The sequence below is a fragment of the Dromaius novaehollandiae genome, chromosome 7 (genome assembly GCF_036370855.1).
Source record: "Dromaius novaehollandiae isolate bDroNov1 chromosome 7, bDroNov1.hap1, whole genome shotgun sequence".
Lineage (NCBI taxonomy): Eukaryota > Metazoa > Chordata > Aves > Casuariiformes > Dromaiidae > Dromaius > Dromaius novaehollandiae.
The window spans coordinates 5,590,673-5,605,152 of NC_088104.1; the positions used below are offsets into that span (position 1 = coordinate 5,590,673).

At 41.4% G+C, this 14,480-nt stretch overlaps 1 protein-coding gene across 3 annotated transcripts in view; it reads right to left on the reverse strand.

The window, feature by feature from the left end:
* The window catches only part of ARHGAP15 (Rho GTPase activating protein 15), a 336,654-nt gene that overhangs the window by 308,106 nt on the left and 14,068 nt on the right, over positions 1-14,480 (reverse strand). For all 3 annotated transcript variants that reach the window (XM_026123475.2, XM_026123474.2, XM_026123476.2), the window contains exon 3: positions 9,861-10,041. In XM_026123475.2, coding sequence (XP_025979260.1) covers positions 9,861-10,025 — 165 coding nt within the window. In that variant the 5' untranslated portion in view covers positions 10,026-10,041. The remainder of the gene's footprint in view (positions 1-9,860; positions 10,042-14,480) is intronic.

Sequence of the window (14,480 nt, forward strand, 5' to 3'; positions counted from 1 at the left end):
GCATGTATTTAGGGCATGCACAAAATAATCTGATCTCCATTTCCTTATATTAGCAGTGCAATTATTTCACTGCAGTAATAAAACAAAAAAGCCTGGTTCTTTACCTCTCCTGTCATGTTGTGTTGGGTCATTTTGTGTCACATGATGTGATATAATGTAACTCAATGCAAGGAGACACATGTCCCTTCTCATTGGAAATTTAAAGAAATGGAGCTTACTTTTCCCCTGTGGGAAACTGTGCGGGTCAGGTGCCCAAGACTAGCTACGGGAAGTTTGATATCATCTCAGTTTCAGTACCTACATATTTCAAATCTTATGGCATTTTGAAAGGAAGCGTGTTAGATGCCCCAATTTAGCTGTAATACATTATTTAATAAAGATAGTGTAAGAGGAATATAATTCCACAGCTTATGGTCCTTGTCACGGTGTCCACTGACACATATTGCCAAAGAGACTCTTTTAAACAATACTTTTAAGTGCAGTTTTCAAAATATACACTATAAAACATGAAAGCCCTTGAAGAAGCTTAATGGGGCTAAAACGCACGTGATTGTAGAAGCAAGGGAAGAGAGGACTCATGAGAAACAAGACTTTTCTGATGAAAGACAGCAAAATAGCTAAGTACAGAGGATATAGATAAGGAAAACATGCAAGACCCGGGGCCAAGTTCCACTCTCGGTTACACCAGCAAAATTGCGGAATAGCTCCACTCCAATTAATAGCGTTAATATGACGAGAGTGGCATCGTCCACGTAACGAGCGTGACTGAAACACCGCAGTGGCCCCAGTGCTGGGGCAGAGATAGCAACGAGCGCGGGGCAGATGAGCATCACCCGCAGCCTCCTTTTGCAGACGGGGGAACAGGAGAAAACGGCCCTTTGACATGGCCTTGGTTGGCCGGTGTCTACGCCGGGACTGCAGAAAACACGGCAAATTCCAGCCCGGCTCCTTCCCCACATGGACGCAAGGAATAAATGTGACAGCAGGCTATCGTGGAACCCAAGTGAAATATTAAATATATAAAACATCAGCAAGGTGCTGGGATGTCAGAGAGAGATCTCACACCCGGAGCGAGGAGGTTCATAAAATGGAGGTTCAGAACAGCTCCACAGGTCTTTGGGCGTCACCAACAGCATCATTAATATATCTCTATAGATTTGAGAGGCGCTATTTACAGGGTGGAAAATTAGAAACCTGAGACACACATTGAGAACGGGTGCAGGAGACGTTTCTCCTCCTAGCAAAAAAGAGGAGATGCCCCGTGAAATACAGAGGACGACCCAACCGCACAGAGACCATTTCACCCAGGAAACAGCTGAATTACTGCACAGTAAATCACCGATTTTGGTGCGCTTGGGTCACTCTCAGCTACGCAGAAATGGAGAAACACCACGGCAGCTCTCGCCGCTCACCCAGTTTAACATCCCATCCATTGCTTGGGCCCAATTTTGACGGAAAGATCAGAGGTTTGGGGTTTTTCCCCCCTTTCTAAACACAGGCTGGTCACGCAGCACCAGCGCCCGGGCGCCCTGCAGGAAGGCGACCGCGGCCTGCCAGCGTGCCTGCCTCCTCCGAAACCAGGTCAGAAACTGATGTTACTGTCGGTTTCCATCGGTTTAGAGAAAATAATTTTGAAAGAAGAAGCAGCGAGGTGCAATATTTACCTCGCGTCTTGCCCTGTGTTTTCTAAAGCTGGCACAGGTTTCTGAGCAGCAGCGTGCAGAGATGGAGGCCTCTACCTGATTTTACACCAGACCAGGAGAAATTATCGCTTACTCACCTGCGTTTCTTGAAGGGAAAAAAAAGGGATGTATCAGGGGAAGAAACACCGGATTTCCCTTCCCCAACAACACCCAGCTCGCGGGGGAGCGGGGGAGATGGCGACGCTGCCCTGAGGCCCTGCGCCTCCAGCCGCCTCAGGAGCAGCCTCTGCCGCTTCCCGGGCGAAAAGTCCCGGTTTTAGGGTCAGTACGTTATTGGGGGGACGAGGGACGGGCGGCAGAGCAGCGCCGGGGCAGCCGAGAGGCGCCAGGGCCCGGCCGGTGGTGCTGCAGCTTGGGGTGGGCCGGGGCCTTCGCAGCCTGGGCGTTATTATTTACGTCTTTGCACCGCGCTCTCTGCGCCCCTCAAAGCGACTTATCCAGAGGTTTTTGGGGGATGCGTTGATGTCACTAAACTTCCCCCCAAAACTGCAGACAGCTCTGTTAATGATGATACAAAAGTTTGTTGTTTCAGCAGGAAAACGGCGGGGAGGTTATTCACCGAGAAGGTGCAAAAACTTCCTCGCGGTGCGTTCAGCGAGGAAGATACTCAATATTAAGCGCACCTTCGAAACAACCGTATTTTCAAGCCACGGATCATGGGCACATCAAGATTTTGGAGTCAGCAGCTCTGCCTCTATAGAGCCTCTCCTTAATTTAAAAAGAAAAAAGAAATGGGGGAAAAAAAGGGCAGAGCGAAGCTATTTGGCACGGACTTGTGCTTCTCTAGCATCAGCTGCAAGCGCCGGCGTCACCTGTAATCTCCAGTCCCGCTCTGCCCCCTTGTGCTGCTGCAGCCACAGAGCATTCGCCGTCAGCTTTGTGCAGGGACCACGCCGGAAAAACAACAGAAAAACCAAACCCCACTGTCACTTCTCACTTTTCTGGCAAGTTCAAGGTCAGTGCCTAGCTATTTTCAGCTCGTCTCTTCTTGATCCATGCAGAGAAATGACAAGGTAACGTGATTTGGGGTCAGCTGTATTACAGGAGCCGTTACATAAACGGAGAAAGTGGAAATCAATCCTAGCTGACAGTGTCTTCAGGATAATCAGCGCTCACTCCATGCCGCTGTCAGCTCTCCTGCGTCAAACACCATGTTACTTCTGTCAGATCTCCTTAACAGAACCGCATTCTCACTTTTGGCAAAGTAAATAAATATTTCGCTTGGGCTTGCATTTAATTCATTGTTTAGAGAACTTTAACACTCTGGACTTGCAAACCGTCCCCATTTATACCGGAAAGACATCTTAGCCTGTCACGTCCATTACTGCCTACAAAGGGTTTTGGCAAAGACGCAGTCTAGTCTTGCGAAATACCCCGTTCTTCACATTTTGTGCTTGATTTCTTCCTGCAGATGATTGTCTTCCAATTCTAGGTTTTCGACCAGATCTCAGCTTCCCAAAGTGCTTACCTAACCGATCGCCGCTGTCATCCAAACCCTATTAGGGCTTTTCCTCTAACATTTTAGGACACCTTACGCAATTTGTCTGATTATTATTACTTTATCTGAATCATTTCCTCCCGTAACTAGACATCTTCCCTAACGCAGAATTATGAACATATCAGTTCACAAGATGTGCCGCGTTAGTCGCGTTTCGGTGACAGCACATGGTATGTCAGTTTAGGGAAAGAAACAGCTATTCTATCCCACCCACCTTGTGCTCCCATGAAACTGCCAAGCCTGCAGTACTCCACTGAAGAACAATTTACCATAATATTAGTTGTCAGTAAATTCAAAGACGGAACTCCTAAAGCTATAAAATGGATTAGAAGCAATTTAAAAAAGAATTAACAAACTAGAGTAAGAGTATACTGTCAACAAACAAATGCTTCATCATAGCACTGTAATTTGGAATTTTAATTACCCCTCTGCTTCTGTAACAAAACAATGTCTGAACTGGCAGCCATTTGAATCTCTCACAGGTCATTGAGCATTCTAGTTAATTACTCTATGAATAGCCTGTTTTTCTCCCCTCTGGAAACACGTTTCTAATGGCAGTCAAGGTCTGACAAATGTGTCATCTACATAATTAGCTAGGAAGCAACACAAAACATTAAACATGCTTTGTGCCGACAACTATCAAAACATTTCATTTGTTGTCAATTATTCATTACTTTGTAGGTTCTGAAGGGGTTGTTATTATGGAAATAAGTCCAGATGCTAACAAGGTTAGGGTTTTTTATTCAAATTAGTAATCAGAGGACTAACTTTAAAAAATGTATCCCGTGCACATTTATGGTGCTGTTCAATCAGTACTAAATTATAAACGAATTTAGTTAAGTTCAAGTTAAAATAGCCATGGCAGAGCACATACACTAATTTGTGGAGTTGCAACTCTCTTTGAAGTTTTAGGATCTAAGCTGAAGTAGTAAACTTCCAGAACCTTTGGCAAGACTAATTTGTGCTTGGTAAATAGAGTAAAGATTTTCACAGCATGAGATAATGTAAGAGTGGGGGGGAAAAAAAAAAAAAAAAAAAAAAAAGGAGGTTTTTGAACCCTTTTTCTTCCCTTGTGTCACACTGAGTAAAAGTCAAAATCAGCAATTCCAACTCATATAATATCTTGTCTGAACTTCAGTTTGGTTTAACAAGGAAGCCAAGCCAGTTACATTCACCGCTCCCTTAATATAGCTGAAATGAATTTAGTTGAGCTTTTAAGAAGAAATAGGTGCTGGTTATTTCTTTTTCCTATGATCTCATTATGATGTTGCCTATCAAGCTATGCAGCTGAAATGTTACAGTGAAAATGTTTTGAGTAGAAATAAATGGGGAGTTTAACAACAAAATTAACTTCTTCCTTTTTAACCAAGGTTATTCCAGTTGAAGTGCTATCGGACAAATATATGTAAAGAATACTTTCTTGCAGGGTATATGTATAAGAAAAAAAGTGGAGATAATTTTTGGAAAAACAAAAGGCTTCCTCCTGAGCCTTACGACTGACAGAAACACCTGGACTCGAAAAGCTGACCCTGGAAAGGGTACGGAGGCGACTTGGATTGCTCGATTGAACTACATTGCTTACTGCAGGCAATCAAACCCTAAAATATTTGGATGCATTAATAACCTACTTCTAGCCTCCAAGTCAAAGCAGTTTATGGTCTATGTGACGTATCCCCACGCAGTGGCTCACACCAGATGGTGAAAGTGCTTTTGGGTGGGCTCGGCCCGGGCTGGGCTGAGCCTCCGCAGCAGAGGCTGCCTGGCTTTGGGGGCTCCTCCGGTCCGGTGAAACGCGCCTAAATAAATGCACAGAGAACCGGCAGCGAGGGCTGCATGTGCCCCTCTGCAAACCTGATACACACCACAGAGCAGATCTGCCCTTCAAAAATACAAAATCAGTGAGGACACATAGGACTCATTTCATTTTTCATTTTCCTGCACTAGAAAGGAGAATGACTAATGTTACTCAACAGATTTCTTTTTTTCCTATTTATGATTTCTGGGTTTTTTGGACAATATTCACATTCAAGAAATGAGACTAGGCTTGTCTTATAGACATACTGCTTTCCCTCACACCTATTCCTTTTATACCTACCCTGAAATATGTGGAGAAACACAGTGCTCATCACTGTGAGCTTGCATTTACTAACAACTACCACATTTGTCATATGAAGCTCATATATTTTTCTAGTTCTGTCCCAGTACTAATATACAATTTGTGCAACAACTTGAAGGGCTCACAGCTGTTCCCTTATAGAGATAAAAGTAGATACATATATAATGGACTGCTGCATGAGAATAAAATCTGTGGAGAATAGAGACTGGGTAGCCACTTTTCCAATGCAATAAAGAAAACATTTTCACTTTCCACCTCAAATGTACACAACCGTGAAAGGAGAATGTACTTCACTTTTGGAAATATTTTGCCAAGATCTGTTTTGTTTTGTTTTTTTTCTCCAGGAAAAAAAGCAAAATGTGAGAAAAAATAAATCCTCAAAAACTTTCCCCAAATAAACTATTCTATAAAGGAAGCTCTGATGATTTCTCAGAGAATGAAATAATCCATTTTCAGCTGAAACTACCCATAGCAATGAAAGTGAAAATAGTCGAAAAGAGGGCTGTAGTCTGTCTTGTAATTAACATTAAACAGATAACATATTTATGAGGAAGTCAAAATATTTTGGAAGCCGATAATCCTGTAAGCCTTAACATGGTATAAAAACAACAAATAAATGCAAAGTGTTACTGTTACACATGCCTGCCTGATCAATGGTTTTCACATATTGATCTATAAATGGAGTTGACAGTCTGTGTTGGCTGCACATTTTCCAAGCAGCTCTATTTTTGTACAAAACCAATACGGGCAATTACCTTTGTTTGAGATGCCAAGTCTTATCAATTCAATGTGATTTAGTGTCATTTTAATTAAATATCAGGATCTACTTCAGGACAATCCATACAAACAAAGCCTCAAACTTGACTATAAGCTTGATTTGAAGTAAACATGTACAAACCCTGCAATTTCAAAATATGGCTCAAAAACTCTGCTAAACAGAAGGTTTATATTTTTAGCAATTTTATTTCTATCTTTTTGGCTAGCCATAACTTTGGCAAGTGTTCTATAATCACAGGAGTAAGAAACAAAAGAAGATTGCTTCCCGTTTCTCTGATAATGTATCAGGGAGATAAATAAACCTACCAGTCTGTTTAACCTAATCAGAAGAAGCTCTAATACACTGACATTTTGCAACGTCAAAATAGGTTCTAATTCTTAATATAGATACCAATAAAAAAATGCGTTTCATTGTTTCAAGTTGTTCTGAATGAAGCCAAATGCACTCCCCTGGTGTTTAAGAGATGAAAATAGTGAATTGTTCATTTACATTGCTTGTTCAGACACTAACATTAAGCAGAAAAAGAGCCCTTGCTTACCATAATCTGTGTCTAGCTTCATGATTTGTGCTCTTTAAACTCTATGTTAATACCAGTTTCAACCTTTGCACAAGGCTCAAGCATTTCCGTCGTAAATAAATAACTAAAAACCACAAGAATCTACGTTTTGCTTTTGCATCAGTTAGTTTCTGTATTTCACATTTGCATCTTTACTACTATAAAATGCACAAGTGCATATGGCCCTACTGATGTCTGATGCACATCCCTCTTTGTCACACTATAGAAAATAATCTGTCCACCTTCAAAAGTATAGCCCCAGGTGTGCTTGCAAGCATCACAGCAAATGTTTTAGAATACCACAAATCCCTTAGAGAAAATTATGTATTTTCTTCTCTATAAATCACTAACGATCTTTCTAGATTTGCGTCTTTTTTTTCCCTCTGTATTCTAAATGTTAATTTTTTTCAAATATGTTTTAGAAATATATTTTTCTATTGATTGCTCAAAATATGCCAAATGCTGATTACCTTAATCCATTGAAGTCAAGAGGTTTTGCATAAGTTGGTAGAGAGGATTTGACCCATTTATTAATAGAGCATAAAGTATAGTAGACATACCTAGTATGTGCAGCAAAAGAATAATATGAATTCCATTATTCAGCTATCTGTAGTGTTTACGAGAAAAATCTCTCCAATGATAGGACAAAAAATTATCAGTCAATGTGGAAGAGAAAATAAGCACAATCAGTAGAGACTTATAGACTATATCAAACATCTAAACAGAGACAGACTGTTGAATTAATAGAAAAGCAGGATAAATCCTTTTTTTTAACCTTCTAGCACAGAATAATTAGCATTGCTTAGCATATTAGTGTACGTATCCTTTAGCAGGGGGCTGTGTGCCTTTAAATGCAAAAGTGAAGGCTGTGTATATAAGTGCACTGCAAGAGAATTTCGTGAGCTACAGAGCAAGAATGCTAAATGTATATATCAGCTGAACTCTGCTTTTTCAAGACCCTTCGACAAACAAAGGCCCTGTCTCCTCTATTACTTTCCCCCAAATCCTTCACAAATCACATGCAGAGAATCAGATATGTCAATGTGCAATCGATACAGATATTTTAGTGATCTCTTACACTGGAATCACACTGCATTTTAAGCACGTATTTGAAAACCGTTGGATCCTTAAGAATTTTGCTTTTAGTTTGGCTTTAGCAAACAACTTTAAGAGGCTTATTTAAGTAAATATGCCAAAATACTTTCAGTCTGTCAATATCTAGTCAGAAAATTCTGCATGGCAAAAAGAGATGAAAAGAATTGAAATAGAAAGGAAATTAGTAGCATGGCAAGCTTTCAATCTATTATATCGGAGCCAAGTTTGCTTGGTAAAATGACATATACTCAGTAAAATTCCACTTTTATATAATTAGCTACTAAACAAATGTAATACAAAGCAACTTTTCAGCTCTCAAACAGTGAACATATATTGTACCTGCTATGGTTATTGGAATACAGCAGTGAATATTTATGTCTAATTTAACTTTTTAGAGCCCTTGCTCCGTAACAGTCCAGCATACTATCCCCAAAACTAAAGTTATGTAACAAGGTAATATCAACAATGAGAAACTGCATGATAAAATCCTGCCCAAAAGTGAAAAATGCTAATTTTGTCTCATTTAGCAGCTGGATACAGAAATGCTCATTAGTTTTAAGAGGGTTAATCCTTTTAACTTTTGCATATTGATATGCCAATTATGCCTAATTGTACAAGAGGCATCAGTCAAGGTAATAGTGCATAAACACATGAAAGTTATTAAGTACATCCCAACATGTAATAAAGTAGGTGTTAATTGGTAGCTGAGTTCTGCAGGCTATTGAGGTGGATAATTCATTGAGAGATGGATCACTTGTAATTTCTCTACATAATTCCTTTTGCAGTCTCATGCTGTGATGTTTTCATGCTTGTCAAAAACAACTGCAGCCTAGTGCCTTTTGTTAAACACAGCCAATAAAATATGTTAGGCATCATTAAATATACTTAACTTTTAAACTTTTTCAAAGGTACAGTTCTTCCTGATAATACATTATACTATTCCCAGTAAATTACTATAAGCATCGTTTCAGGTTTGTAATGGAGGAACATTTCACTTCAGATAAAAAGGAAGAAACACATACAATGTGTTTCAGGCACACGATATTTTTTAAATGGGAAGTAAATGAATATCTTATCAGCTACAAAGATCTAAAGAGATTTTTCTCTGCAGAAATATAATAAGGCACCTCCCTGCAATGAATTAAGCTATAGCAGAGAAATGAATGGTTAAAATGATGTATTTCTGCATAAGTTTGAACTTAGACTAAAAAAAGGAAGAAAATACAGCTGTTATAGTAGGCTTCCTCCATTTAATAACTTTGTTAGAAAGCTGAATATTTCATAGGAATCCATTATATTAACAAAACAAAAATTAATAGCTCACATGGTTGTAGAAAGTGACTGAGACTTGGGGTCTGTCCCCAGCTAGCAGAGTTTTCTCCCTCATTTACATTCTCTGAGAATAAAATGGATCTGGAGTCCAAAAAGTGGCTAACATTGCATAAATAATTTTGTAACATCATATGGCCTCAGCTGCAAGTTGCCACCATTACGGAAGAAAATTAACCAGGGGAGACTCATACCAATCAGTTTGTTTAGTAGCTCAGGAGGAGTACAGGGGCAGGGACGCAACTGGCAACAGAGTTCATCACTAACTATTTCATTTCAAAAAAAAATGGTAATGGATAAAAAATTACTCAACTCTTTCAACTCTGTTTACTATTAAAATATGATGATAACTCTAGTGACTGATTTTTGCAAATCATTCATGCTTACAGCAAGACCATTTATTTTTGTTACTGACAAAGTTGCCCTTTATTTAGAAAGTTGTGATCTCCATTCCTTTCGTTTGTCTAGTTTTAGCATTTGCCTTTTAGAAATCATGGCATATATCTGATTCTGCAAGTACTATTCTCTACAGCAACCTGATTTAATCCCTATAACACCAGAGAGTTTAAATGTGGAATAGGTACTATGATCCCCGCCATCAAAGCCAATTTCTGTATTTCAGTGAAGGAAAATTGTTATTCCAGTATCTAGTGGTACTCCAAAAAATCCATGAGTTCCTTCTTGCAAGAGATTATCGCGGAATTGATATCTTAACCACACTTAAATTAATTTTGTGGCTTTACAAAAATCAGTAGGTCTAGGAAATATTAGGGTATTTTACTTACAGGTTCAGCAACCTTTACGTTCTCAGAAAGAATCATAGATTTGCTTTGGCTCAGTCTATCATGGTGACTGTTGGCACTTTTGATCCTCATTTGAACAGCCCCTGTACTGTGGTGAGAAGGGTTTGGTTTTTCAGAGGCCATATCAGAAGCTGTAGACCTTTCCATGACTCCTGGGTTGAACCTGAAGGACATAAAATGACAGCATTAATCTAGAGACTCTTCAGACAAGAATGTATCAATGCCGATTACATTCCACTGTAGTCAGGAGAAGAGGCTGACTTATCTAGCTGGCAAAATCTCGATCATCTTTGAACGCTGCGATAACTACCAACTGTGTCAGCCCGTAGTTTTGTTATTGTCCTTATCGCTCACCCATCCAAACTGCCTTGGAAGAGTTAGTTTATGTAAAAGATTATCCTTATCTCAAAAGCCATTCTCCTTGATGGTGTAATCTCCCTGCAACCCTCTGCCACGTCCAGCTGGCAGCCATCAGACTTTGTCTTTGGCCCTGCTCACACTACACATTTTAAATCTTGCAAAGGAAAAACGACATGCTTTGAAACCAATTAACATATCTTACTTCTACAGTTCAATATATGCAAGATGCATGTTACGAGTGCATTACACAGCCATGCTGGAACCCTGCTTGCATACCAGTCTCCAACCCACATCTAATAAAATGGTCCTTAATTTTAACAATTTTACTGCCCGCATGGATGAGGTTTTTGTTTCTGCGTTCTTCTTCTGGAAACTTTGAAATGAGGAAATGACTGAGCATGTCAGATCCAAGAGGACTTAGTACAGAACAATCAAATTTTTAAGGAAGATAGTGTTGTTGTTCCCTATAATAATTCTGTGACGCTAGAAGATCTGTCATATTGAATACACCGTATTTTGAAAGAAATGCAAAGCCATAAATCTAGCTGCTTGTTGTCACTGAGGACCCACAGATTCTCCAGCTGTTTGGCCTCCTATCTTAGTGTTAGTGCAACTCAACAAACTCTGCTCTACCTACTGAAATTCCTGCGATGTTTTCCATTGGCAAGAGTTACTTTATATCTGCTGTGCAAGTCATTGGTACAGTGCTCTATGTCCAGCCCTTGCTCAGTTTCCCTCCCCCTAGTTCACTCTGGCACTACTATATGTAAATTGTGGGTGAAATAACATGGTAGGAGGCCACAAGAAGCCTGGCTATTTTGGCTTCTATGTAACCATGTGAGAAAACTTGTAAGGAAGAGATATTACATAGGCTAGAATTGCTGTTTTCTCTACTATGGAGCCAGGGAAATGGAAATCCATTTGAGTGCAGTTATAAAACAAACCATTGAAAATCAGCCATTTCCAAATGGGTTTGGAAAGCACAACTTTTGCTAGCAGCACCTCTCCAATCTCTGAAGACTCCAAAAGCGGAAATTCCCTGATTGCAAAAAGTCCAGTCCTATGAAAGCACCGGAGCAGAGGAAGGTACAGTGCTGGTTTGCACGGGAGAAAGAGGAGGGCTCCTGCATTTCTTGGGGCAGGACCACGGGGCATTAGGCTAATGGGGCGATGAACAGCTCCCATAGCATCACCCTCTCCTGGCCCTGGTAAATCGGTTCCTCCCAGGAAAACACCTTAACCCATAGGTCTGGAGGACAACAACGAGAGGTCAGGGGATTTCAACCCACAAAGGGAAGCACAAGGAAACACAGCACTCTTGAAGAGAGAAATGGGAAGAAGAAAGTACTTCAGTATTAGGGATTACTCACACAACATTATGCATCATGATAGAAACACTAACCGTAATTGCAAGCAACAGTAAAGCTCATGCTCAGTGACTGCCTCCTGCATTGAATTAGACACTCAAGGATCCCACAGAAGATGAACTACAGAAAGAGAGGGGAAGAATTTGGCTGAAGCAGTTTCCCTCCTACTGGGGATTATTCAGTTCTCTTTCTGCCACAGAGTTTACAGGGAAATTGGAGAAAACTCTTTACACCTTTACGACCTTCGCGAAGGCAGCGCTGTGCGATTTCGTTTCCTGAGCCGCTTCCTGCCGCCCTATGGGGCAGTTGCTGCTAAAACCAGCACGTCAGGGGCACGCTTCGCCGTTTTGGCAGCGGGGCCTGCAGCAGTGCTAAACAGGAAACGGTTTTGCCCTCCTTCCAAACTTGGAGATTCAGACTGTTTTGTATTCCACATTGATATCAAACCAAAATCACTTCTCAACAGATTTTCCGTAGGCTCCAGGTTGGAGGACTGATCAGACTCGAGAGACAGGAGTGACACTGGCTCTGTCACCGATCCAATGTTTGGCTTGAGCACATCACTTACTTACATTTTCTTCTAAAATCCCCCTACCTATAAAACACTCACATATCTCTGCTTGGGAGCAGGAGGAGTTTTAATTAGGTGTTCTCAGTCTGGTGTTGTCAGTACAGGAAGTGCTGTAAAAAAGTTTAATCCGTGACAAAATCAGGCCCAGGATCTCAAGTAGGAGCACAGTCAGTACATCAGAGGTCTTGCAAAGACTTCTGAGTATTTTGATACTAATCTCTTTGAGCTTCAATTATCTTCCCTAAATTAAGGCTAATTGTCCCATCTCATAGTATTGCGATGAGACTTTCTGATGTATTTTCAAGGCACTCAAACTACAGAAACCACCACAAAAGAAAAAGATCTCAGTGTTCCCTCGGTCAGGTTTTTAATCTGTCTCACAGCACAGCACGGTAAGACCTTGCAGAACACGAAGAAAAGGTGCACTTTGCAAGGGTTTATCCAGGCAGAAATCCTTTCCCGCCGCGCTCCGCCAGCTGCCCTGAGGCAGCGCGTTCCCGGGCAGCGTCATCTGCTCTTCGTGCCAGTAGGTGGCGCCCTAAACATGAGCGCTACGCGTGCGGCAGCGCTGCACCTGCTTTCTCGCGAAGACTTCCGGTATCTGCTCCCGTACCTACACGCTGCTGCAATATACATATATATAGTTACTTATAAAAATAACAGAGGGGGAAACACAGTCAAGAAACAGATAAAATGTTAACATACACCGGAAGAAGGAACCTATCTCATGCTTTTATGATTTGGTGTTTCTAAAACTACTGTTGGTAGCGTCAGGGCCAAGTTCAGGCCTGGTTTTCCAGGGGAATTCGTTTCACTTGCTTCTGCAAGCCATAGCTGCCAAGCCTTGGGCAGCTGCTTGTGAGGCACTCCATGTTTGTTATATAATTAGGTTATTTGCTGTTTGGCCGATAGGTAGTGTCTGGATATAACTTTTAGTTTTGAAAGTGCTTATGGTTGGTTTGCCAGAGAAAGGCATTAACCCAAGACCTTTCTTGTTGTTGTTTGTAGGGTTCCTGGAGCAAAGGGGCAGCACAACTTTACTCTATTCACCTAAGAGGAAAGGGACAGGGGAATACACTGCCAAAAAGCCATGCTAGAAGGACGGATGGGTGCAGCCGTTGGGCAAAGGGGTGCCAAGGGTGGCATTAGCTCCTGCCTCCTTGCCACTGACTTCCATTAGCCATCTATATTCATTTCAGCTGCCCTTTAAGTCCCACATCCTTTCCTCAGGTAGCTTGCAGCCTGGCTCAATAAAGGACTGCTACCAGCCATCATAACTTGCTCCCACGCCAGGATCATGTCTGCACTGGCAAAGAGCAAAAAAGTTGTGTATCACCCGAGGAGCTTCAGCCAATCCAACAGTGGTGGCTTCGCTGAGCTGCTCACTTCCAGGAGGTCAGGGAAGCCAGCAAGGAGAGCAGCACGCTCTTTTTCCTCCACTTTCCTCACCTGCCTGGCAATGGTCTCTCAGAAGCAGCATGGGGACATAGGCTTCCCAGCAAGATCTGTTTCTCCACCACTCTAACCAGCAGCATCCATCCTCTATGCCTAAAATATCTCTGAAGAACGCAAAAGATTAAGATATACTGGAGTGTCTTCCTTTAAGCTGGGAAGGGGAAATAAAATAAAATATAAAATAAAATATAAAATAAAATATAAAATAAAATATAAAATAAAATATAAAATAAAATATAAAATAAAATATAAAATAAAATGTATTGGAACTACCTCTTTCAGAGCACCATGGATGAGAAGCAGCAGCATGCACAAGGGTGGGAAAAAGGCAGGAAATGATATGGGTACAAGAAAAAGCACTGACATGAGGTTGGATAGATGCCACAGGAGGAGAGTACTGATTCAGGGAGTGGGGAAAAAGATTACACTGGATATGAGAAAGGAGAACTTCATTTCTGCAAGTGGATAGATTGACATATTTCTGGGGCAAGAAGTGCAACAAAGCTGAAGGGACAAAATTGCCTTTCTGGTTGGGACAGCAGGCAAAACCATTTGTCCTACATGCACACGAACACTTGGAGATAGCCTCAGGAACTCAAAAGTCCTCACTGGGGGAAGAAGGGGTGCATATTTTTTATGAAATTAGCAGTACTGCTTATTGCCCCTGTAGTCATTCCTAGTGCCTCAAAGGGTCAACACTTGTCATCACTGCTCCACGAATTGCGCCGAGGGCTCACGGAGGCAATGCCCCCGCACACGGCTTGCTTCAGCATGTAGCACAGCATCCCTGTGCTGACCTAGGCAACTGGAGTCTGTGCTCTGATGCCAGCGAAAGGCATCGCATGGGCA